General features: G+C 34.6%; 1 protein-coding gene across 1 annotated transcript in view; it reads right to left on the bottom strand.

Moving 5' to 3' along the window:
* Positions 1–27,496, bottom strand: part of LOC122815693 (mucin-19-like) — a gene marked incomplete in the record, with an annotated part of 520,597 nt that overhangs the window by 267,096 nt on the left and 226,005 nt on the right. The window contains 3 exon segments of the mRNA XM_044088393.1: positions 20,954–21,107; positions 21,524–21,658; positions 27,307–27,463. Of these exon segments, the coding sequence (XP_043944328.1) occupies positions 20,954–21,107; positions 21,524–21,658; positions 27,307–27,463 (446 nt within the window).

Below are 27,496 nucleotides of genomic sequence, written 5' to 3'. Positions count from 1 at the left end.
AGGGGGAAAAGTAAACTATGTGCCCAACAACTGAATTAGTGCAAACATACCTTTATTTTTAGGAGCATCAGAAAATGAGGAGTCCTCATGTCTGTTTTTGGAATACAGTAAATTAAGAAGCAGAGGACATGTGGGAAAAGATACTACAAAATATCAGTTAAAATAAGGTCCTGGAAATTGAAAATGAACCTGTATAACAATATTTTAGGCAGTAAAATGTTTATTGGCAGAAGAAAAGATGATGGATTAGGAATAAAATGGAGTTCCCTGTAGAACAAGGGGGACTGGAGCTTTCAAGTTTGAAGAGTATTCAGAGATACCCAACTAAGGCTCATGTATCTTCTATTCGATAAGAGGTATAACACTAAATGGAAAAACATGCTGTTAAACAGCCAGATGGGAGTGGTTATCTGAGAGAAAGATCACTGGGAGATTTGTTTTTTTCTGAGACCCAGGATACATATGTGAAGGGGTACTTTAAAGAAAATGTTGTGCACTTGCTGATCCAGAAAAAAATCTTATGAATGGGGTGAATGGTTACTTCTGACAGGGGAAAACAGGATCAAGGGAAACATGGCAGTTATATGGAAGACAGAAAATGAAATGCCAAAATATTGGAAACAAATCTGATATATGGTAGTTAGGTAAATAACCGGCATGAATACACTTAGAGAAGGAGAGGAGAAAGGAAGAGCTCCTTATCCTGTATTATCCTGTGTTATCCTAAAATGTTTCTTTTTGCACAGCAAATGTTTGAAAAAGCAGGCAACCAACTAAATATAACAGCTGATTTCTTTTTTTTTTCATTAATTAATCTTTATTGTTTTATCATTTTCAATACAAATTCCAAACAAATACAAATACAAATAAAAACCAACTAATGTATCTAACAATCACACCATAACATATATACAATATTTGCATGAATGCTACCACCTGCAACACAAGTTTATACAAAAAGATATAAAAATAATTGAGATTAGTTCAAGTATTACACAATTTGTTGTTACAAAGTTCTCTTACAGAGTATAAATAACTCATAATAGATTTAGGTTTAAAATATTACGCTAATATGATATTAAACACTTGTTCCCATATTTTCGGGTTATTGATATTTTTATTGTGTTGATGTAGAAGTAATTTGTGGGCTAATATATGTCTCATAGCTAGAATTTTAAAGTTATCCCATGAAGTTTGGTATGGGTTTAACCAATTAGTAGCTATATATAGTTTCATTAATAAGAAGATATTAATAATTATGATACTTTGTGATCTAGAAAGTTCTTTTGGAGGGATATGCAAAATCATAAATTTCCATGAAAGTGTTGTACTTTGATAACCTATCTTTTGAAGTTGTATTTTTAAAGAGTTCCAGAGTTTATAAATGCATTTGCAGCTCCAGAACATATGAAGAAGATCAGCAGGTTGGTCTTTACAGAATGGAAAATTTGGGGAGTTTTTAGAATTGAATTTATGCAGGCTAAGGTGTGTATAATACGCATTATTCCATATCATAAGCTGAGTATACATCAACTTTTGAAGAGAGATAGATTTTGTTGTCAAATCTATTGCTTTTATTATTTGACTTCTTTCTATCAGTGGGATTTTCTCTTTCCAATATTTGATAACAGAACCTTATCCTGAAATTTAAACTCTTTTATTAATGTATTTGATACGTTTATAAATTTAACATCTTGTTGAAGAGCCTGCCACAAATTTGAGCATTTGGTTAAATCCTCATCTCTGGGTTTAAAATTCTTAAAGTAGCTTATAGAGAGTTCCCTAATTTGTCTCAATATAACTAGATAATTTTTAGGTAAATTTAATTCTTATTTGATTAGCTGAAAATGTGAGATATATGTAAATGACAATTAAAGTTAAATTAACTATTAATGGGAAATTTTTAAGATCTATTAATTGATTATTTAATCTCAAATTAGGGTTCCTATGAAAGGGTTGAAAAACCATCATATGTTGAGCAAGATCTGATGATTGAAATAAATTTTTTATAGATGTTATATATACTTTAATGTGGTCCATTATCCCATATAATTTCAGCTTATATTTTCCTAGAAAGGGTAATGCTTTAGGATTAATGCTCAAATTTAATATATATTTATAATTCAAGATTACCCATGTTGGCGCCCACTTAGGGGTACATACATTATAATTAGCAATTCTTAGGAGTCTATTAGAGTTTATTATTAAATAGTAAATTTCAAAATTTGGTAAATCTAATCCCCCTCTATTTTTTGGTATCATTAATTTATCGTACAATATCCTTGTTTTCCTTGGCTCCCAAATAAATTTAGCTGATTCTTTATGAATTTGTTTAAAAAATTTCTTCAAAATTGCTACTTGAGCAGATCTAAAAATGTATAATAATCTTGGTATTTTAATAATTGAGACCTTCTCCAATACTGGTAATCTTAAATTATTCCATCTCCCAAAGTCAGATATTATTTGATCCCAAATTGTTTTAATGTTAATAGTATAAAAATCTTTATCATCTTTATCATCTGTAGAGAAAACAATACCCAAGTATTTAATATTATCTTTGAACATTACCTGTCCCACCAGCGGCAAAATCGAGAAAGGTTTGGGAGTTCTTAATGGAAAAATATTTGTTTTTTTAAGATTAATTTTATAATTAGATATTTCTGCAAAGTCATCCACTGTTTTTAATAATTTTCTAGTGTCTGAAATTGGAGTTGTACAATATATATTAAGATCATCCACAAACGCCGCCATTGATATTTTTGTTCCATAAATTATTGGGGCATTATGGTATACCTTCTGTTTAATATATAAGAATAAGGATTCCAGATATATATTAAATAATAACGGGGACATTGGACAACCCTGACGTGTTCCATTTTTAATCTGTATTCTTTTAATTAATGTATAAAGTTGTATAAGGATTGTTATATAAGATTTTTAACACTTGAACAAATTCTTGGGATATATTAAAATATGGTAGAGTATCAAACAAAAAAATTATGTCAACCCTGTCAAAAGCCTTCTGTGCATCAATAATAAGCGCATAAATATTAAGATTTTTCTGTTTAGCATAAGCTATCAATGTATGAAGTGTAAGTGTATTGTCACTAGTTTGTCTCGTTGCCATAAAACCGGCTTGTTCCTTAGATATTATTTTATTTATTATTTTTTTTAATCTACTGGCTAGAATACAGGTCAGGATTTTCATATCTACATTTATTAATGATATTGGTCTATAATTGTCAGGGTTTTGGGGATCAGAATTAACTTTAGGTATAAGAATAGTTTTTGAAGCATTAAAATGAGGATAATTTATTTTATTCTTAATTATATAGTTAAATACACGCGAGTGTATTTTACCAAAAATATCCTCAAAAACTTTATAAAATTCCATCGTCAAACCATCAGGCTTTATGTGATTTCATATGTTTAATTATATATATATATATTACTTCATCATCAGATATCAGTTTAACCAAATCCTTTTGCATATTGTCATCTATTTTCGGAAAATTAATTGTTTGTAAGAAATCTTCATTGGTCCTATGTGAAGGTAGATCTTTTTGGTCACCATATATATTCGTATATATCTGTTCGAAAATATTAATAATATCTTCCGTTTTCGAGTAAATTGTATTCTTAAATTGTATTTCTGAAATTTGTACTGCTGTTCTCGATTGATTAATAATTCTAGCTAATGCCCTTGATGGTGTTTGAACATGGTTGGCATACCTCGCTAACATTTTATGTTCCTGAAATGTCAATCTACTATTTTGAATTAAGACGAGGTCTTTTTGGCATTTAAGTAATTCCATTTCTGTTTGAGTATTATAATTTTGAATCAATTCTTGGTCAAGTGTCTTAATTTTAGCTTCCAATTCCCGAATATCTCTAATCTGTATTTTTTTTATAATATGAAACTTTTTGCAAAAAGATCCCTCTTACTTGTGCTTTAACTGTTGCCCATTCAATATCAGGTGTATGTTGTTGTTTCTCTAATCTAGCCAATAGGTCTTTAAGGTAATCTGTATTTTCATGTATTATTTCCTCTTTATTTAACAGATTTGGGTTAAGCAACCAATTATAACCTCTTTGCCGCATGGTATCTCTAGGTTCTTTAGCAAAACTTAATGAGATTTTTGAGTGGTCTGATAAATAACGTGCATGTATATAGACTAAAGGTTCAAAATTAATCATTGTTGCTGAAATTAAAAAAATCCAATCTGGACCACATTTTATGACATGTTGAATAAAAAGTTATAATTATTTGTATTACCAGGGTTATTTAAATACTGAAAGGGGTCATATAATTGGAAATCTTCCTTTATATCACTTATTGCTATTACTGCTTGTTTATTAAATGCTCTTTGTGGACAAGATCTATCCAACTTCGGATTTTGATAAGAGTTCCAGTCCCCTCCAATAATTATATAATATTTATCATATTGTGACAAAATCAGATAGTGATGCTATGAAAAGTTGTTGATTATTTCAAGCTGCATAAACATTTAAAAGTAAAATAGGTTTATCAAGTTGAGTACAAGAAAGAATAACATAACACCATCTTCCTTCTTTATCCAATTTAGAGTCTAAAATCTTCTCTTGATATTGATTTTTAATAAGTATAGCTACCCCAGCACTATTAGTTTTACCTTCTGCGGCTACAATTTCTCTAATCCATTTCCTTTTCTTAATGTCAGAACATTGATCATTAGTTAAATGTGTTTCTTGAAGAAGTATAAATGACGCCCTAGCCTGCAATAATAAATGTAAAAATAACTTTCTTTTCTTTAAGTTCTGGAGCCCTTTTATGTTCCATGAGTCTATTTCCCACATTTAATGAGTTATTTTGTATAATAGCGGTTTAAAGGGAAAAGCATAATATAAAGTCAAAGTGAGTTTAAAGACATATGTAATTTGGAAGCATTCTTGCCATCCCGTCATATACCAGTGCCTACCCACTCTATCCCCGGACCAGGACATATATAGGTCTTGTATAACGTAAAAAACTGAAGGGGTCAAAAAGATAAACATGTGTAATGTCATCAGGTTACAACAACTCAAAAACTTCCCATAGATAGGACCTATATAAACTAATTTTACTTCTACAAAGTCTAATCTAAACATTCCCCACCAAACACTACTGTGCATCTACATCTCTTTTGTTAACTGGTATTTAAATAAATCATACTGAAGATATAACATTAACATAAACTTTCAGCCATTTTGATTAGCTAGCAGTACATAAACAACATGAATCAAATAAGATAATCGACAACTGTCATTCTGAAAAATAAGAGTCCAACGTAGGGACAACATTGTTCTCTATCATATATGTATCAAATGAAGAGAGAGAGAGAAAGAGAGGGAAAGAAAAAAAAACACATCTTATTCATACTGTATTGTAATCCTATATAAAAAGAGGTACAAACATAAAAACAGAAAATTAATTAACTTTCCTAATGAATATGTTAGGTCCTTCATTATTTATATACTTCAGGTCAGCTCTATCTTCTAATATTATAAAATGATGTCTAACTAGTGTAGTATATAGCTATGTCACATCTAATTAATAATATATGAGTTTAATTATATGTTCTATTTATATAGAATGTTAATTGTAATTTCTATATATGTATCCCTCACTAACATTAAAAAAAACTCAACATGTCCTTTCAAATTAATTCTGAAATAGTAAACCAATACCTACTTATTTAAAAAAAAAACAAAAAAAAAGGAAAGGAAAAAAAAGAAAAGAAAAAGAAAGAAACAAATATTCCCTGTACCGCAATTATTTATTATATACTACAAGACTTTTTTTGTTATATGAAGGCAAGTATAATCAAATGTTCCTTAAATTGCTGTAAAACATCATCGTTTAATGTTAATCATACTTTCCAATGCTTAAAACAGTTCACATTGGATTTCCAAGCCTGGAAACCTTACAGAACGCTTGCGATGGGGGACAATTAATGCAGACGGAATTCTGGAAGCGCCACGGTAAAATCCTTCCCCTCAGCAGCATCCAAGGCATTTCCTGTTTCCTCATTGATGTAAACACTTTGTGAAAGTCATAAAACTTTGGAAAACAGATGCAGATAACAGGATCAACAAAACAAAGCCCTTATCTATTCCAAAAGAGGCCTAAAGCATTTAAAATGAAAACAAAGGATTACCAAGACCTCGAGCCACAGCAACAGATGAATCCGACTTTGGACAGCATGTTAGTCTCAACAGAAAGCCAGATCAAGTCTCAGAAGCAGGTAAACACTTACAAACTTTCAAAAAGATGATTTTTGCCTCATTTTTCATTGAAACAGAGTATTTAGACCCATCTATTGTAAATATTAACATATTAGGATATTTCATTTGAAATTTAATATGTTTATCAATAAGAAACTTACAGTATGGAGATAAAGACTGTCTAGCTTGTCTGACTTGTAAGGGCAAATCCTGTGCCAGAGAAATTCTATTATTATTCCACATAATATGTCCACCACTTTTTTTGATGTTATAAGGATTTTGCTGACATCTTTGTAATTAAGTATTTTAACATACACAGGTCTTGGGCTATTCAATGTTTGTGATTCTCTCAATGCTCTATGTGCCCTTTCTATGATTATTTGTTTTACCATGTCAGAGTCATTAAGAAGCACTGTAAGTATTTGTGTTATAGATGGGATTAACTCATTATACTGTATGGATTCTGGAATTCCTCTAATAATTATATTGTTTCTCCTGGATCTTGCTTCTAAATCAGTAATCTGTGTTTGAATAGCCAGAATGTCCAGATCATGTGTGTCTGATTTTTTTCCAAGTAAAGTTAGTTTGTCTTCATTTTCTGATATCCGAGCTTCAGTCCTGTCCATTCTTTCAAGAATGTGGGTGCAGGAAATTCCAAACATTTGTATTTGTGTAGTAAGTTCTTTCAGAGCTTCTTGAATGGGTAACAGAGCAGTCTTGATGTCTTCCATGTTTAACACTTGATCAGCTTTAGCTTTAATCCCTGGCTTTTGTTGTTCCTGTTGCTTTATAACTTTTTGTCTTTTGGAAATTACATCTTTCTCCGGTGACTGCAGTTCTGAAAGTTTTGTTTTAGTAGTAGTAGTGTCCATTTATTTTTCCTCTTTCGACGTTTTATCTCAGTACAGAAACTTAAAGTGTAAAGAGCACACAGTTTCTTTGTTTGATTCTCTCTTCAGAGCCAGCTAATCTACTATAATCCTATTAAGCTAATCTACTATAATCCTGTTAAATATCGTCTTATTCTTCAGTTTTTTCTCTTCCTGCAGAATAGTTGAGTGAAGTTATAATTATTTTTTTGAAAATTTGTTGTTAAAAAGTTCTTGGTATCACTTCAGGGTTTAGATTTTCTCAGGTTATATGAAGAGCTGCAGTTCAGCAGTGTTCACAGAATGGCAGCCATCTTTGAATCATAGCTGATTTCTATTTTCACAAAAATGCATCTTAACCAACATCTACCATATGAAAGTTGTGCTTAACAAGCAAAATGCCCCGTTGATAAGAATGAGAATCCTATGCTTTATTGCCTCCTGTTATTGTAATGTTGAAACAGAAGAATTGTTGGGTTACTGTTGTTATTTCAGTACATCAGCACTGATTATATCACACACTGTGTACTTTGCTTCTGGTTTATGGGAATCAGAAGAGAGAGAGAGAGAGAAGATGAGCTTTATTTTGTTTCCACCGTCTTCCTCTTCTCTGAGTTTATAACATTTGGAACAGCTATATATATATATATATATATATATATATATATATATATATATATATATATAGCTTGGGATTATGGAGCATTGTGCCATATAAAGGAATACAGTGGACCTTATCCCCTGCAAAACAGAAATATTTTGTATGTGTTGGTTAATATCAGTAGTGTTTTGAGTGTATGATTCTATAATAGTTCATTTACTTTACTTTCAATGTATTGTATATCCATTAAATCATAATGAGATCACTCAAAATGTACCAAATTTACAATGTGCATTATTAGAGTCATGGATACAATGGGAAATCCTCTGCTATCAAAGCATCTGTTTGGACATCAGATATTAAAATAGTAACTTGCATTCAAGAATGCTTTTAAACCACATTGTTAAAGTAAGCTTATCATCAACTCATTTATAAAAGGCATTGAGCACATGCCTAAGTGAATCCTTCTTTTGGATTACAGGAGGAGTCTATATATAACAGCTTCCCATCAAAATGACACAAAAAAAACCAGAACAAATATCCAGGAGAAAAAATGAATGCTCTTCTGTTTTAAACTTCTATTTTGCAGGGGCAAGCCCCCTTCAACCCCCCCCCCATGTTGAGGTTAAGCCCCTTAACCCCCAAATAATATATGCCAAATCTGAAATCTGCAGACAACAATGAAAAAGGAATATTTATAGAAATGCCCATCTTGGACTTAATATATGCAAGTTTCTTTTCTGGGCATTTAGTCTTCATGTCTCAGGACTCACTCTAGTGGGTCTTGACATTTAAAATGGCTACCAAAATTAACTGTAAGAAAAAAAGGTAAATGTTCCAATAAAAACTTGCACTTTGTCCTTCTGTTGTGTCAGCGTGATGGCATTGAAGTTGGCCTGAAGGGCATTAGTAATGTTCTTCAGGATAATCCATCTCTGAGCATATTTTTTCTGCAGTCCCCAGTACATGGTTTCTGAACTGAGCTATTGTTGTGTAAGTTCTAGTGCAGGCAGAAAAACCAGCATGGAGAGTAGAAGAAATGTAACTGCAGAGGGGAGTTCATGCATGAATCGACAATGGCATAGAGCTCTTTGATGTCTTTCTGCATGAAGGAGGTAACCATTGGCTAAAGCATTAACAACTGTACTTCAAAGAAGAGGGTTCAGTAATGGGATTTGTTGATGTCTCTTCCATTATGGGTATGGAATACAGAGGAAGGACAGATATAACAAATGACATACATCAAGAGGTATAAACAAAACAAGAAAACTCCTCCATGTTCTGTTATACTGCAGCCCAACAAAGCTGTTCTTAATGTATCTGTGGCCAGTTCATTATTAAGAGCTCTGACACTCTAGAAGCACTCTTTTCCATCTTTGTCTCTATTTGAGAGAAACATAGAATGAGAGGTGTTGACGGGGGGCAGGGAGCACATGGCCCACCAAATCCAACCATTTCCCTCATGTTTGGATAAGCTGCAGATTCTACTGAATGAAACATTTATTTTGTTTTTATTTCATATGGCTTTACCCTATATTTGTCCCAAGCATTTTCAAATTCTTCCACTGCATTTGAACACTACCATTATTTCAGGAAGACTGTTCTAATCAACAACTATTTTATACTTTGAGCCATCTGCAAATATATTCAAGCTGTGTTCTCTTGTTTCTTATACCACACTTTGAAATGGCACATCAAGTTGTAGTGCAGATTCTCTTGTTTTGAGGCACTTCATTTTTATTATATACCCACTACCTCTTTCTCTGAGAGCTATATAATTACATATGTACCATCCCCCTGCATTTTATAGATGTTATGTTTGTTGAAAAATGGCCAGGGATGATACAACTGAGTGAACATCATAACTGTTTAAGGCTTGAAATTCCAAATGTTGATTTTACCAGAAAGGGTTACTGAGGTCTGGGTAGGGGCAGGAATGTCTTTGTGCAGGTTTGACTGATTGTGGAAAAAGTTATGTAAGGGCATTGATTTAATTCTCTGTGTCTGTATATGTGTGCATATGTGTGGATACACATGTGACTATTCTTTGGTGTGGATTATAGTATGGGTTAGGTAAGGGCATAGCTTTAATGTGCATGTGCCAGTGTAGTGGGTTAGGGAAATGTGTGCTAACCTTAACCATTACTGTCCCACTAACCCCACAGCTTACATTAAAAAAAAAACCCTTTCTGTTTCACTACCACTATTCAGACAAATTAAGGGCTTGTTTTATGGAGGAGTTTTAGCTTAAACATTACAAAAGGAAATTGTTTTCCATTTGCAAATTTTTTGCAGTTTTAATCATAAGAGTTTTTAATGTCATGTATGTTCAAAATTATTTGTGTTATTATTTGATCATATAAAAGGTAATGTATATATCATATAATAGAACAGAATAGAATAGAAAATATAATTTTCAACTTTTTATTTGATCTAGACTTCATTTGTAATAGTGATATATAGCAGTACAAAGAGATACTGGCACATGGTGCAGTCTGTTATTGTAAGATTTAGCTATTTCCATTATGGCATGACATTTTCAGACATATACTAAGCCTTGAAATAAGTTGCTTAGCAGGTACAGTAGAACACAACTCAGTAGAGAAAGCATCAACACAATGTGGGGACATGTTAAGACACTTCTTGTGAGAAACACACACTACATTTTTTCATATGTAAATTACTTTGCAATCAAGGTTTATCACCATGATCAAATCCACAAATGTTCTTTCCAAGCTCAGATGAACATAGGAAGAAAAGATAGACTGGCAGTATCTGCCTTTCGGCTATATTGGAAGTAAATTATTGCAAGCCTAGCTTTTACTACAGAGTTTACAAAAATATACAAACTGTGTGTGCCTTAACTTGAAGCAAACTCATGTAAAATATTATGTCCAATATTGCCTTTACACTGCTTGTCATGTACCTGACTATTTATACAAAAATACTTGTAATGGTTTCTGTTCTTAACTTGTCTTAAAGAGAACAAAGACATTGTTTCAAATGTTGCTTCCAGCAGGAAAAATGGGGCTACTGAAGTCCTCAGCTCATACTGATAGTGGTGACCACCTTCTTCTAAGTGACCTGCTACATCCAGTACCATAGTACAAATGCATGCAGGGCAACTAGTGCCAGACGAATATGAGACTGAAGCTAAGTGGGTGACAGGCAGTGTCTAGAATAGCAGTTGAGTTTCTGTCCGTGTCCATCCAGTCAGTAAGACTTTACTGAACTAGAAACATAAAACAGATACATAACACCAGCATAGGATACATTACCTACTGACAGATAAAAGAAAGTATTGCCCCCTCTAGCAGCATAAAAAGTGCAGAAATAACTCACTCCTTGTCTCTTAGAAATCACCACATAATTATTCACTAAGCAGATGTAACATTACAGTTCGGAAGTTGACTTTATTTATTCCACTACCATACAGCACTGATGTAATGGCAATATTTTTATAAGTTTGTTGAAAAAGATCTCGATAATAACTAGGCATGTCTAATGAGTATTTCTAATGTAAAGTTTAAGTTGAAATATGCTTTTGAAAGTACTTTCTGAATCTGCATGTTGTGCAATTATTGCATGAAAATATTAGTTATACTGAAAGTCTGCTGAATGTGTGAAGGGTTCAGTCTATACATAACCAGTGGTAATAATACTGCAGAAAATTGGCTAGGGCATTTGAGAACTTCTTCTAGTATTTTTGATAGGTGCCATGGGTTCTTTTCCATCTACCTGAGCTACCACCAATTGAAGCAGAGGGGATTTCAGTTTAACATCTCATTTAAAGAATGATACTCTCAGCACCCCTTTTATGCTACACTGCAGTGTCAGCAATCTATTTGCCTGGTGTGGGAATAGAAGCCACAACCTCCTGTACCAATGGTAGGAGTGCTATCTGTTGTACCACTGATCATGCCGCCTCTCCATCATATAAGAAGGTTTGTAGAAAAGGGATAGCCATTTTAGGCTTGAACAGAGCTTGTAAGATTTGGTAGCTTTGAACCTTTGCAGCTCTGGGAGTCTGCTGGCTGATACACCTTTATTCACAAAAAGGAACTGCTATTTATATTACCACATTCCTGCTAGAGGTCTATTTAACTTCGCAGAACATATTTTAGTAACGAAAAGAAAGCATTCCTTTGTGTGGTAGGGGAACAATTGGTTTTACTGTGTCACATGTCACACTGAATGATAACACTGAGAATGAATGACTCCATCAAGTCCTGTTTTCACAGAACATGTTTTCTGGTATATCTGCTATACTGTAAATTACCTATAAGTTTGGGTGATGACTCAGAGTTAAACAAGAAGTTAAGTAGATTTTTTAAAATAACTTTTCTGTTTACTCAGGATTTGTACGTTAGAATTAGAATACTTAGAAATCATGGCATAGGGGGCAAAACCCTATAATGGAGGTGCATTCCTCCTGCACATTTTATTTCACTGATTACTCAAAAATGTTTTACCACTAGTCCACAATTTCAAAAACTTATTTATGATTCACTGACTTTTATGGAGACTTGATAAATCATCATGAGAATTGGTGAAAGAAAATTCCCCTCTCGCTCTTTATCTATAGTAGTTTTAAAAGTCTGAGTTTCTCTCTAGCACCCTATATTATAATCTGACTTCCAAAGTCACTCCCTCCCCTCTTTAATTGCTATTGTCTGTTGTTATTGGTTTGCACGTCAGTTAACTATTTTGAGTGCTACTTCTTTAGTTTTGCTTTATTTGATGATTTTGCATTTAAATAATTTTAAATATCCCTAATACTTGAAATTGCCTTCTCCAGATAGGTTATTTAAGTTGTTTTGCTGTAGCATTTCACTATCAAGCAATCATTTTCGTGTTTTTTACATCAGCGATGACTTATAGTAAACTTTATCTATAAAACTACCATTAGAACTGTTACCTGTAACTTAGTAAGGCGAAAACAATGCCATTCTGTGGACACAAGCTTAGAACAGTAAGTCTGTGCATTCAGTAGCAATATTATCAAATCTTAGTGCAAACTTAGTCTAGTGCTAAACCACAGAGACCACCCCAAGGAAACCTCTGTATAACCCAGTCCACAACCTACAGTAGCCACCCTAAATACAGGTCCAGACAACATAGATGTGCAATTTCCAAATATATCTTAAGCCATCTTGGTAGATATGAACATCCTGAGACAATGTAGCAAATGTATCATGTTCGTATGACCACATGAACTATGATAGAATCACACCGATATCTGTGGTATAGTGACTTGAGTGCATGCATAATTCATTGTTATCTTCAGTTTCTTGAGTTGGATGATTGTGGAGTTGATATGTCATGCAGTTGTGTCACCTATGACAAGAGTCTTGGGTAATGGGTTTGCTTGTCTTATGGGCTTTGCTGTTCGAACTCCTCTGGTTTTAGGTGTACGTGAGGTATTTGGTATTTCTTTTGCTGAGTGTTTTAAATATTTCTGAGGATAGATGATTCAGTTTATAGGTTTAAGAGGTCTTCAAGGTCTGGAAAGATAACTTTTTTAGTGCATCAGCATAAGTTGCTCTGTGTTTATGGTGAACACTGAATGTTGGATATAGTGTGTGTGCTCTTGACAACCTTGTTTGTATGTGAGCAATGATTAAATGGTTGTGTATGAACATGATACATTTGCTACATTGTCTCAGGATGTCCATATCTACCAAGCTGGCTTAAGAGATATATGGAAATATCATATCTATGTTGTCTGGACATAGGGGCATAATATCCTGGTCTAAGGAAGCCACAGTTCTACTTTATTCAGCCCTTATCAGATTGATCATTGAATATAATGTCCTTTCAGTAAGTAACTGACTAGACATATGCAACAGTTGGAATGCCCACAAACGTTCCTTACTACAAGAATCCAGGGTATAATAGCATTGCCCTATATAGATGGCCTTAAAGCTCTGTCTCTGTACTTGATCTCCTATAGGTTACTGAAACAAATTCTATGCTTAGCCGACAAGGCAACCCCAGATCCAGTTCTGATGCACTTTTTGTTTTTCCAGATCTGCAAAATGAACAGCCTCAGAGCTACTAGATTCAAAGATTTAAATTTTGCTTGTGACATCCCTGTAAAGTAGGGGCCATCCCTAATCATATTTAAGCACAACCATGATAAATGCATAGTAAATTAGAAATTAATTCCAGGTCTGGCCCCCCATATCTCTGATAGACAGTCAGACAGTACTTATGTCCAAACTAGCATCACACAGCCTTGAGAAACTTCCTAATATGCCCACATCTAATACATTTCCATGATACATAGGAACAAAATTGGTTTGGGTTTGATGGCTAGACTTATGGTGGTTGTTAGCTTAGTATATGCCTATGAAACTACAACTTATGTACTAGATTTAAAATCACTGGTTTTGCATATCATAACACCACTAGCTAAGGTTTGAAATGAGACTTCATGTATAATGTGATTCACTTATATAGGCTCCAATGTGAAAAAACACTGAACTGTCCCTATTTTGGGGAATTAATCTATTTTCAAGCATGATTTACTCCTGCAGATGATGTACCTATTTTGTAGATATGACCTATGTTTCAGACAAAATCTACACCTTTACACAATTTTCTAAATCTTGCCTTCACACATGATTTATGAAGTTGTATAATCCATAGAAAACTGCACTACATGACCAACATGCTAGTGGTACCACTAATTTAAAGAAAGAGGATACATATCTCACATTTCCCTTTTGGTTCAGATTACTGAATGCATAATAATTAATGTGACATCCGGCTACTTTCTTACTGGAGTGTCAACAATAAAATGACATTCCCAATTAAACCCAGGTCAGTAATTAAGGAGCCTCAATCCTCACCACAGACTACACTGTGGGAGTGTCAGTGAAACCACTAGACCACTGAGCACACAAGATAAAAATACCACAATTTCTCTTAAGAGCACAACAGCAACATGCTCTATTTTCCTGGGACTGGTCTATATATCTCTGTCCATCCCAAATATAATCTCTTATCATGCACTTCCGAGCAACATGTTGAGATTTAAGACCTCTGACTCACACTCAAAATAAATTTATATCCCACACACTCAAATACTTATGGGAAGCCTGACACAGATTTCCAGCTGTGTCCCCTCCCCAATAGAAATGGTAATGCTGCCACCAGAGTCAGACAGATCTAAACGCCCTTTAAAGAGTAATCAATTAAAATTTAAATATCAGCATAAATGATAGTTATGATCAGAAGCAGTCAGGCTTTCAAGGTGACCTGTGGAGTATCAAACAGGTATAAGCACTCTCTAATCTCTAAAGAACACACTGATTATCCAGCCACAGTGTAAAGTAATGAAAAACATTTAATAGTAAGTAAAATGATTACAAGGATGTAAATCAATAAGTTTCAATAAACACCAAAATTTAATCACCAAAAATATAAAATTAAACTGTAGGAAGGATGTCCATCATCTTAGAAAAATGCTATCTAAATAACTAAACTTTCCTAATCTAAATAGAGAATATTGTCTTGATCTAATCTAAAACATAACAGCAAGTCAAAGGCAGTATTACAGTTTTTGGTTAGACCTTTTTTGGGGTTTCTGCACAGCACTGTGACTGACTGCAACTCTTCACAAACTGCTCAGCACTAACTGCTCTTCAACTAATTTCAGCAGTCACTTATAGTTCAGGTCAACAGTCTCAACTGTCTTATTTTAAAAAATAACAGTCAGCTGTTTGAAAACATTTTTTTTCCTGTCTCTCAGCTATTTAAATAATCACATTCTAATGATATCAACCACTGTTCAGCTGACTCTCCACAAATTGTTTGTACTTTAGAATCCCCCTCACAAACATGTGCAATTAGAAATGTATCAAAACACTGACAGATTCTTTAAACATTTTGTATAAGCAGGGAAATACTCAACATTTTAAAACTTATTTACATTTCACAATTAGACATGCTGGCATACAATACAAGTTAATCTGAGAATATATACAAATCTCCTGCCAGACTTGCTAACACTGATGAAAGTTTCATTTTCTTCAAAGAAACAAAAATAAATGACCTTGCATGGCAGAATTTTGCAAAACAGTTGAACCTCATGACTCAACCTGCTCCATCTACCCTCACTGCGCTAAGGGTGACTCTGCTCCCTAACTCTGCCCCCATTCCCACCCACCCCACATACTCTGCATTTATAATCCATCCATCAAAACCACTTCTTCTTGCCACTCCCTCTTTCTCCCACACCCTCCTATCAGCTCTCTCTTTCCTGCTGACATACGAAAATATCCTACAGATTAGCCTAACCCTACCTCCATACTCTCTACACTATTATTATTTTCACACAGTATTATTCACCATCCCCTCCTTGTTACATTGCTTCCAAACTTATTCTCCATCTGTCTTTACCCTATCATACAACATGAGACATCTTCTCCTCACTACAACTCTGCTTCTGTTTCTCTGTCTCTACCTCCTGCCATCACACCCTAACATACATAAACCTTGTCCCTATACTTACCTGACCTCAAACTCATCTCTCAACTCATCCATTCCTTAGTGCCCCTGCTCTATTCTACTACAATGACTCTCACCTACTTAAAATAAAACTATTCCCTCAGCCCTCACTATCTACCAAAAATATATTTTAACCTACACTACTCAAGTTCTAAACTCCTTATACTAAACTTACTACCCTCAGGAGATATAAACCTCAACCCAGGACCTGCCTCCAACTCCTCTGTCTCTGCCCATCCCACATCTCCTCTTTCTCCCCTCCATTTTTCTCCTTTCAGATGTATACTTCCTCAGCTACCAGACATTTTACTGGATTATCTATCAGCATTCAAAGTATTCAAAAGAAAGTCACTGAACTACACTCCTAGATATCTCTCCACACCCCAGAATTCTCACCATATTTGAAGCATGGCTAAAACTCCATATATATATATATATATATATATATATATATATATATATATATATATATATATAAATCAGTGAAATCTTATCCCCTGGCATAATATCATTTGCCAGGAAAGACTCATGAAAAAAGGGGGAACTGTAGTTATACTGTACTCAGAGTGACTCACCCTCTACCCCATATCTTTTACACCACCAAATTTCCACCCAGCAGAAGTCCTCATACTTAATTGCAAATTGAGCAATTACAAAAAGATAGTCATAGCTACCATCTATATACCTCCAGGAAACAACATCCTTATCCTTGAATACTTTCTCTCCTGAATATCACAAAATATCTCCTATGAAACTATTATACTGGACAACTTTAACATCAATTGGAATTCTCTATCCACTGATTTTTCAAATGCCAGCATTAACCTTTATAACTTCTCCCAACTAATCACTACCCCCACTCGCCTGAATAAGCATTCTGATACAGGTACTACAATTGACTGGATCCTCACCTCCAAACTCAACCTCTACAACAACCTCTCCATACTCCTTGATTCTCGAGGTGACCACATCCCTACCTCTATCTGGAGACACTCCCCTAAGTATCCAAATCCCATCAATACAAAGATTGTTGCAAACTTTCTAGATTCAACCCTGCCATTTTAATCATATCATTTCATCTAGTAACTAATCCTTCTTCCATGACCTCTCCCTAGAAGAAGCTGTTATAAAATTTAATAGCATCTTTCTTAATACCTTAAACTCCCTGGCCCCATCAGGAAAATTAGGATTATATCCAACTTTGCTTCTTGGAGAACTCAAGGCACTCCCTTACACACAAGAGAGATAATGCATGGAAAAACTGGCAAAAAAAATCTCCTTTCAATCCTCAGTGCTACAAAGAATTATATAATTTAACTAAAAAACAAGTTAATCTTGACAACAAAAAACATTTATCTAAACCCACAAACTCCCCCACCGTAACCCCCAAAAATTCTGGAATACTGTCAACAAACTGCTACACCCAGGTAAGCCCTCTGTACCAAACCCCTCCCCTAATTGCTCTGCCATAGATACTGCTACACTTCTTAAGGCCTTCATCATTGACTCAATTCAGAAACCAATTAAAAAAGTCACAAAAACCAAACCCTCTACTTCTCCCCTATCCACCTATATAACCTTATTCTCTCTTAAACCTGTCCCCACTGCTTATATCAGATTACTTCTCAGTAAACTCAAAACACGGTCAACTTCTGCAGACAAATTACCACATCTTTTCCTTAAATTAGCAGCAAATTCAGTTGCATATCCCATCTCCATATTTGTCAATAGATCAGTCCAAGAAAACACAGTCCTTGATATCTGGAAGAAATTTTATGTCATTCCCCCTTCATAAAGGAGGTAACTTCACTGACACCTCTAAATTCAGATCTATTGCTATTCCATCTCTTCTATCACACATTCTTAAAAAATGCATACATAAACAGTTTATCTACTACAAGAAAATATTTTCTTCTCCTTTATCAAACATGGCTTTCACTCTAACCGCAGTACATTCATTGACAATCTGTAGCTCTCGAGACAACAATAAATTATTTTCATGTCTGACCTCTCAAAGACCTTTGCTACTGTGTCCCACAACCTTCTTCTGTCCAAACTATCTAGCTTTAATCTCTCCAACTCTGCTCTTTGCTGGTTCTCTAGCTACCTCTCCAACAGACTTCAATCTGTAAGATGGCTCTTTGTATGATCCCCTTTCCTCCCAGTCCAAACAGGGGTTCCCAAGCCTCCATTCTTGGACCCCTACTATGTAACATTTTCACTAACAACCACAATCTTTCCTGTCCTCATTCCTCTTTAATAAAACATGCCAATGACTCTACAATAGTTTCTACCTCCAACAATCTTCCTCACCATCTCACCCTAACCCAAGAATCTCTTCACCCTTTTGGAAAATGGCTAACATCCAACCAACTCCTACTCAGCCCAAATAAAACTAAACTCCTCCTCTTCATCCCTAAATCTCACCACAACTATCAATGTTGAACCCCACACTAAACTATTAGGGGTCATTATTGATGATCTAATAAAATTTGATCTTCATATCCAAAACTGCTTAAAAAGACTCATCAAAAATGGCCTACTCTATAGAAACAGACAATTTCTGACAAAGGAATTGAAACTTTGTCTAGCACAAGCCTACCTACTACCCACCCTATTATATGCTACCCCAATCCTTACTAACCTTCAAACAAATCTTTTCACTAAACTAGAACTCACACATAACATAATCGCCAGATTTGCTGCTAATCAAACCTATTGCTCACACCACTGCCTATCTCCAAAAAATCTACAGTGGCTAGAATTGTGCCATCAAATCCTTCTGCCTCAACTACACCTAACTCACCTTAAACCAAACCCACTCCTGAACTGCTCTCTCAACTCTGATCACTCTCTACATTCCTAACTGTACGCTCTGCAGCTCAGACCAACACCTTCTGCAGCTCTACAAACCTAATAAAGCCATTGGCAAACTTGTCTATAATCACTCAGTCACCAGTGAGTAGAACAAACTGCCCCTATACTTAACATCAATTTCTAATACATACTTGTAGAATAGATTGTGTATGTTTTACCTATAAAAGCATTTCCAAGGCCAGCATGTGCATATAAATAGCAAGCACATGCTAACTTTAGTGCCATTTTGAGAGTTCAGCCAGACAGTGATATGAGTGTGATTGCTAGTTTGTTTATAAGTTTATTGAAGCTAAAGTTATTAAACTTCAATCCTGATGTGTTTGTACATAATAAAGCTGCTTGAACGGAATCCACAAATGCTCAGCTGTTTTTTCCTGACTCAATAATGTTAAAAAAAACATTAAAGAACAATCTATAAAACTCTTGGACTTGATATTGCACTGACATACCTTAATGTACCTCTCCCCCTCTGCTTCTACTTATACATCTTTTTTCAATTAAAATGTTTTACTCCTTCTGTTATCCTATACTTGTTCCATGAAGTAGGCTATACTAAGACACTCTGGTCCTGGTGTGTTGTTGCCTATTATAACTGAACCTACCTCATGCCTCACAACTGTAAAAAACTGTACTGTGAATATGAATATGATGAAACTATTGATTACTGTTATACTGTATGTCGTTGTTACTGTGACTATGTATATGATGAATCTGTATGTGATTACTGTGATGCTGTGTATTATTACTGTTACTGTGACTATGTATATGGTGAAACTGTATGTCATTACTGTTATAGTGTATATTATTACCACTATACTTAATGTATTTTTGATATTTTTATCATGTATAATACTTTTGGAGCTTTTCTCCTTGGGTCTCAACTGAAAATGGGCATCCACCCAGTTATATTAACCTGGTAAACAAATGTCAAATATCAAATAAATAAACAAATTAAAGTCTGTAGATTTTATACTGTCTCTTTGACAATCTGCTTATATTGTTACATCATTTTTGTCACTTCTTTTTTTTAAGTGTTTCTGAGCAGTATCTCACATTCCTCCAGTAAGAAGGAAATTGGTGATATCTGGTATTCACATTTTATGTTATTAGATTTCCATATTTTGGCTGAATGGACATACTTTTCAAGGCCCTTTGTCCCTATTTTCTATGTCTGCAGTTTTAAAGATATGCACTGAGATCTCTGAAATAAATTATAGCTACGCATTATTCAAGTTATCTTAATGTGATCCTGAACAGATAATAGTTGGTTAAGAGCAGAAGCAGTGGAATACTATTCCAAACTGAAATAATTTCCCCTGTCTGACCACGGAACCCTGGAGTTAACTAGTCACCCTCCTGGGAGGGATATGCTCCATTCACTGGATTCACTATATAATTTACCCAGTTCTGTGAATTTGTAGACAAAATGAATGAGATACTGGAGACAATTTTGCAGTACTGCTCAACATCAAAACTTCCATTCAATTGTTTCTGGGAACCTTTTAAGAGTTACTTCCATGATAAGTTTCAGAGTTTCCCAGGAGGAATCATGTCATAGTCGGATAACAAATATAGGAAATATGCAACCCTATATCATTGTTACATTGACCAGGCAAGATGGGTAATCTTCAGTATAATAATTAATTTACTTCCTACAAGCAGCATTATAGACAGCATCTGGAAAAGCAGCATCGCATGAGAAATGTTCCTAGAAATACTTTAGCTAAATATCTGATTGCATTTTTGTCAACTGTAGTATTTTTTCTAAAGAGTATCAAAATCAGAACCTTAAAAATTATATTTGCATTATTAACTACTATAGCTGTATTTATGATAGGATGTGCCTTACCATATTTTGCAACAGCCATCTGATGATATAGTAATACTTTCATTTGGTAGCAATATTTGATTATTATAAAAGCAGGTGCAGTCACATAGCTTCACACACGTCATTGTATTTTCATCAAGGAATGGTGCATCCTTGGGACATCGGGCATAGCATCCTGAATACAAATAACAGTACACATTTGTACATGTGGAATAAATGTGAAATTAGTCATGCACAAAAGTTAATGCAGAAGATATACAAATTAACATTAATGATGATTTCTTCATTTTATGTTAATCCAATAGTGAGTAAGCACAGCTTTACTTTCAATATTAAACATGCATAAACAATGCTAAAATGATTTATTTTCTTTCCAAAAATCAATAATGTATGTAGACTAATTTACAAAAGTAGAAATATGAGTTTTACAGCTCCATGAAATACATTTAAATTACAACCCTTCTTGTTAATTTATAGAACTAGAATCTATGCATAGTAGAATAGCTCTTTATTAGTATTATATTTTTTTAAGTTTGAAAAAATTCAGGTTAAGATCTCTGTCATTTAGTCACACACATGAGAAGTACTGACCTTCTAGTGTGATAGAAAACCTGCTGTCATTACGATTGTGATGATATCCTGAGCATGTTTTTTGCCTCTCATTTCCACAAGGATCATAGTACCATCTGCACTGTCCTGGTGCATTATAATAATCGCAGAAAACAGCTGTAACAACAGAACAAACCAAGGTAAGATACTGACCATATACCACTTTTATTTATTTATTTAGTTATTTATTTATTGACGTTTGGTAACCAAGAAAGTCCACTGGGTCAGAAACCCATTTTCAGTGGAGGCCCAGGGAGAAAAGCTTCAAGAAAGGTTACAAAACATCATATCACATGAGCAGTTATATACATAGTATAATGAACATCACTTGCAGTTACAATTTTACATCAGTCATCAGTTATCAGTTCAAGTAAACATCATAAATATCACCAAGTATTTACAGAAATGTAAGGTAGTTATAGTATGGGAACTATAATCAGTTTTGTACAGGCATGTATAAACAACATTCACATCTCTCTCTCTATCTTTTTTTTTTTTTTTTGTCCATAAAGCTGCTGCAAGAGCAGAGTAAAGTAGCATGTAGAATAATAGGCTCAAGAGATATAGTAAAATAAAAATATAGGGACCAAAACCAAGCTGTATGAGTTAAAGGCCATTATTTGATGGAGACTAGTTATAGAGGCAGTAACCTATTTAAGAAAGTTTAATGATGACATTAAAATGAATCTTTCATTGTGATCCCTTGCTATAACATTCGACTGATGCTGCTATGTCAGCCTGAAATAGCCAGTTATCATAGGCCAATTGTTATTTTTCATTAAGTATGTACTGCATATTACAAATACACAGATGTCATGTTCAGGTTATAGCATTATTTTGTTATATTCAGAACTTGACTTGTGTTTTGTGTAATACACCATACAAGGGTATCCTCTTTAATTTATATATTCTACTCAAGGCGATATTCATAGTGTTAAATATTGCCTAATGTCTAAAGAATCACTTGTTGAAAACTATGCAAACTTACCATTTTATTGTAAACATTGGAGAAGAACAATATTTGCCTGTTCATGACCCCACCCCACCCCCCCCACACACACACACACACACACACACACACAATAAGTTTGGGCTTTGTCTGTAATTCATGCTCTAATCTTAATGGTGTGTTAGAGCCTTCTTAAACACTGAGGGTATGTTTTAGTCAGCCAACTAAATGGTCAGACCTGTGGCCTCTATATCTTGACAATTGTACTATCACAATAAGTTGTGAACAGGACAGTCCCATTTAAACTTAAAATATTTCAATTTGCCAATTTCTAGCCATATAACTCCAAAAAAATATGCATGTACTGCCTACTCCAAAGTCTATGACTTGCATATGCTTAATTCAAAACTCATAAAATCACTTCAGGAAACAATGCGAAGCTTCAAAGAGAGCCTGACAGGTCTAAAATCAAAACCAGTAAACACCCATGTGTGTTGACTTATTAATCACAAATGTTGCACACAGTACCTCCACCCTTTCTATTCTCCCCATCCTTAAGTGACTGTGCCTCATAAACTTCTCCATAAATATCACCTGCACAAAATCCTCTGTCCAGGCTTATCTCATTCTCGGCCAAAAACCCACACACACACAAAAATTGCTTAATTACAAGGTCAATCAAAAGTCAACTTGGAAGTCCTGCAAAGCTCAGACCCAAGTGCATTGTTAGCTCATTGTTATCTCACTGATTGGAAAACTACACCAGCTATAAGAAAAATACTTTCCAATCATAACCAGACTGTTCAAAAGAACTCAGAGTCAGAGGGTCACAAATTAATTTAAAAACATCTACAGACATCTGGCACATATAAAAACATACTCACCCTCCCAATAATAGGGAAACATTATTGAACTAAAAAAATAGTCAAAAGGGTTCCATTAAACACAAAGCCTGTTCACCAAGGAGATCCCAAGGCTCAGTAACTAACTCCCCAAAGCAAATGTGGAAATCTTTTATCCACTTTACAGGAAGATCACATCATTGCATCTCCCAACAAAAATGTACCTCTTCTTTCTCGGATGTCCTATCCAATCTAAACTTCATTAAATAATGCATAGTGACCCCATCCTCCATCCGCAAACCATAAAACACTCTCCCCCATGGAACCAGAGACACCAATCTACACTCCAGCCTTCCACTTCAAGAAACTCCAATTGAATGTTACAAAAAAAGACGTATCAAAATCACCAAAATCTCTCTATTAGGTGTGGATGGTCTACTCCCTTGGTTTATCATTATGTGTAAAGAAAACATTCTACACCTGTCCTACCAGTTGTAGAACGTATGTTTCACAACAATGTCAGTACTTTCTCTTGAGAAACAAGTAGTTCACCACATCCCAAAAGAACCTGAGCCAAATCAGCCATGACTAAAGATGGCAAAATTCAGACAACTCACAGAACAACTTCACCAGCACTGCATGTTATTTCCATTCAGGATGGCAAATAGGTAGACAGAAGCACAATAACTGCATTTTACACTCTAACCTATAACATCTTCCAAACTATGGATAGCAATCTCTTGACAGCTACAGTCTTCAGTGACCTGTCCAAAGCCTTTTATCTTACTGATCACAGACTACACTTAATTGTCTTATCTCAGCAGGAATAAGCTAAGGTGCCCGCCAATGATTCTGGATTTCATTCATGATAGACATTTAAAAGTTAAGGTCGGTTCCTTTACTTCCAATTCCTTCTACCAGTAACAATGTGTGCTACAATGCAATACCCACTGCTTTACTTTATTTATAATTAACTTGCCATTAGATCTCCTGATGTCATCAACTAAAAAGCTAACACCTCCCCATCCAACATCAAAAATTCAGTACAGAATGACTTATTCCATCTATGCAACCTGATCATCAATTACACATTCAAATAAATGATCTTTGGCACAAGGCAAAACAAGACACTGTTCCCAAAACTTGGACCATTCAATATAATATCCTCCAGCTCACTGAAACAACATCTCTCTTCAAATTCATGAGGATCTGCCTTGACTAAAACCTCAACTTCCAGCATTATATTGAAGGCACAAAAAATCCAAAATTGACTATTTCTCTAGTCAAGAAAATATCCAATGTTTTCACTCATCTACTTAATAGTAGAACAGCTAGTCATAGGTAAAGACATACTGATAGCACAGTTTGTGTATGGTCTCCCAGCTTTTGTCAATACATCCAAAAATAACCTGATGCTCATCAAAACTACAGTCAAAAACATTTTCTGATTTACTTTTCCTACCTCCAAGAAATGATATTACTGCAATGTCTTGAAAACCTAAATGGTGATCCATCTAGCAAAGATCAGTTTGGCTAACAGTCTCTTAATACTTGAATCTTTCCCCATCTCTGTCACTCAAATGACCATAGAACCCACCAACTACAACTTTTACTAACAATGAAATAGACAGCCCTCCCTGTTTATGCCAAGGAACAGCCTTCATGCATCAGGCCACATTTTCTCCCACCTTGCATGCCAAATCTGGGTTTCCATCCTTATAACAATTCTGTCAGTCCCCAATTACCAAGAATTTTGGAGAGAACTATTTTTTTTCCACAAAGTTGCTGTGTGTATCTACTTCCACAAAGAGGCTATAATCTAATTCACCATACCTCAAAATATATACCCGCTGTTTCTAATAAGTGCATTACTTGCATTATTTCTGAGAATCTTGCATATATATATATATATATATATATATATATATATATATGGGTCCATATCACTTGGTCGACAGTTCATATGATCGACAGTTCATTTGGTCGACAGTTCATTTGATCGACAAGCATTTGCCCCCTTCCCCAATGTTGTGCGACCCTGGAGTTGATATATATAGTTAGGGGGTGTGGGGGCAAAGCCCCCCACCTAAAATGCTTGTCGATCAAATGAACTGTCGATCAAATGAACTGTCGACCAAGTGATATGGACCCATATATATATATATATATATATATATATATATATATATATATGTGTGTGTGTGTGTGTGTGTGTGTGTGTGTGTGTGTGTATATATATATATATATATATATATATATATATATATATATATATATATATATATATATACATATATATGTGTGTGTGTGTGTGTGTGTGTGTGTGTGTTTGTGTGTACATATATATATATACACGGATGCACACAGGTTCATTGTTAATTTTATTTTTAAACGAACCAAAAACAGAAATGCCAGTATTCCAAATAACACAGATGAATAGTCCACAACAAGTGTTTAGCACTTTCAATCACTTTTTTATTTTTGTGACCTTCCTCAGAAAACCTTTTCTGAGGAAGGTCACAAAAATAAAAAAGTGATTGAAAGCGCTAAACACTTGTTGTGGACTATTCATCTGTGCTATTTGGAATACTGGCATTTCTGTTTTTGGTTCGTTTGGAGTTGTTCGTGGTATAATTTTATTTTTACTTTTATTAAGCATATATTTGTATAAATTACTGTGGATGTGTACAGCCAAGCTAAAATTGAAAATGGTCCATCTGGATGAGTGTTCTACCATGGTTATAAAATTTAGTAAATTTAAATAAAAAAATAAATACATAAATAAATAAGAGTTATGAAAGTAAACACAAAATTCATCTAGGAAAGTCTGGGGAATTGACTATAGTTTGGGTATATTCATAGGGTCATAAGTTGATACTAGGCTATCAGCCCTAGGAAATATACAAGCCTAGCCATAACAATTCCCTGAATATTTCTTCCCACAACATTTACTTCCTGGCCTGCACCCCTGTCTAGCAGGGTGACTGACGTGATCCCAGGGGGGAATTTCCTATCTCCCATCCAATCGTCAAGGTTCGTTTTGAAGAGGGCCAAGGAGGCGCTCTGCCTGACATGTATGGGCAGTCTATTCCAGAGTATGGGGAGTCTCTGGGTCTCTGGGTCAGGAACCTATCCCTCTAGCATGCTTTGTTCATTGTGATGACAAGGTTCTATAGAATAATCAAGTGATCTGTAGATAACATTGGGCATAAGTGAAGTGAGAAGAAAGGGATTTTTTTTTTAATAATGTAAAAAAAAGGATAGCACCAAAGATAAACCCTTGTAGCACTCTACTGATTGTTGTGTCATTTCCAGAGAAGGCTTTCTCAGAAAGGACATTGACATTGCTCTTTGAGAAGCAATTTCTAATCCTATTTATGGTATCATCAGAAAAAAAGGCAAAAGGTATAGTTTATTCAGCAAAATGAGTTAAACTGGCCAAAGGTCCTCTTAAGGTCAATGAACAGAGTTATTGCAAGAAGGCCTTTGTCCATGTTGTCCACATTTGAGTAGAATATGTTTGGTAGCTACAAAAAGGATTGTTATACCCATTTAGTGCAGCAAAGAAGTGTGCTGCACTCCTTAGTGTGTCGTACTTTGGATGAGAGGTTAAAGTGAGACCCCATCTGCCAGAGTTGGTGATAGCTGTTGTGGATGTAAAGGATCCTACGGCACTTATGGAAAAGATAGGAAAATAAAGAACCTACATCAAGAAGTTTTTGTGATCTACACTTTAAATGAAAAGTGTTGGCAAAACTAGTATAACTGGTTCAGTGAAATATGCATATAAATATAAATATAAAATAAATGCAGTATTTTAAATCTAGTAGCTACTTAAAGCCATGCAAAAACATGACCAGAAATTCACTTGCAAATAAGTCAAATGATTCTTCCTCAAATAATCAGTTTGTCTTTTAGTTTTGAGTGCATATCATTCAATTAAAATTATATGTAGACTAACTAAAGGAACTTACGGCAAATGTCAGGTGTACGCCACCTAATACAAACACCTGCATTATTGCAAGCCTCTGCATACACTGCTACAGCAGTACAAAATCCAGAGAATGTTCCTCCCATATTGCAAACACATGCTTCCTGAACACAAGCATCATAAAATAGCTGAGGGTTCACCTACAAGGAAAAAAGAAAATCACAATTTGTAGT

This window comes from Protopterus annectens, chromosome 11.part0 (assembly GCF_019279795.1).
Source record: "Protopterus annectens isolate FY-2018-M chromosome 11.part0, PAN1.0, whole genome shotgun sequence".
Taxonomy (NCBI): Eukaryota; Metazoa; Chordata; order Ceratodontiformes; family Protopteridae; genus Protopterus; species Protopterus annectens.
Note: the sequence above shows the minus strand (reverse complement) of the source record. Positions and strands in the feature narration are given on the sequence as shown.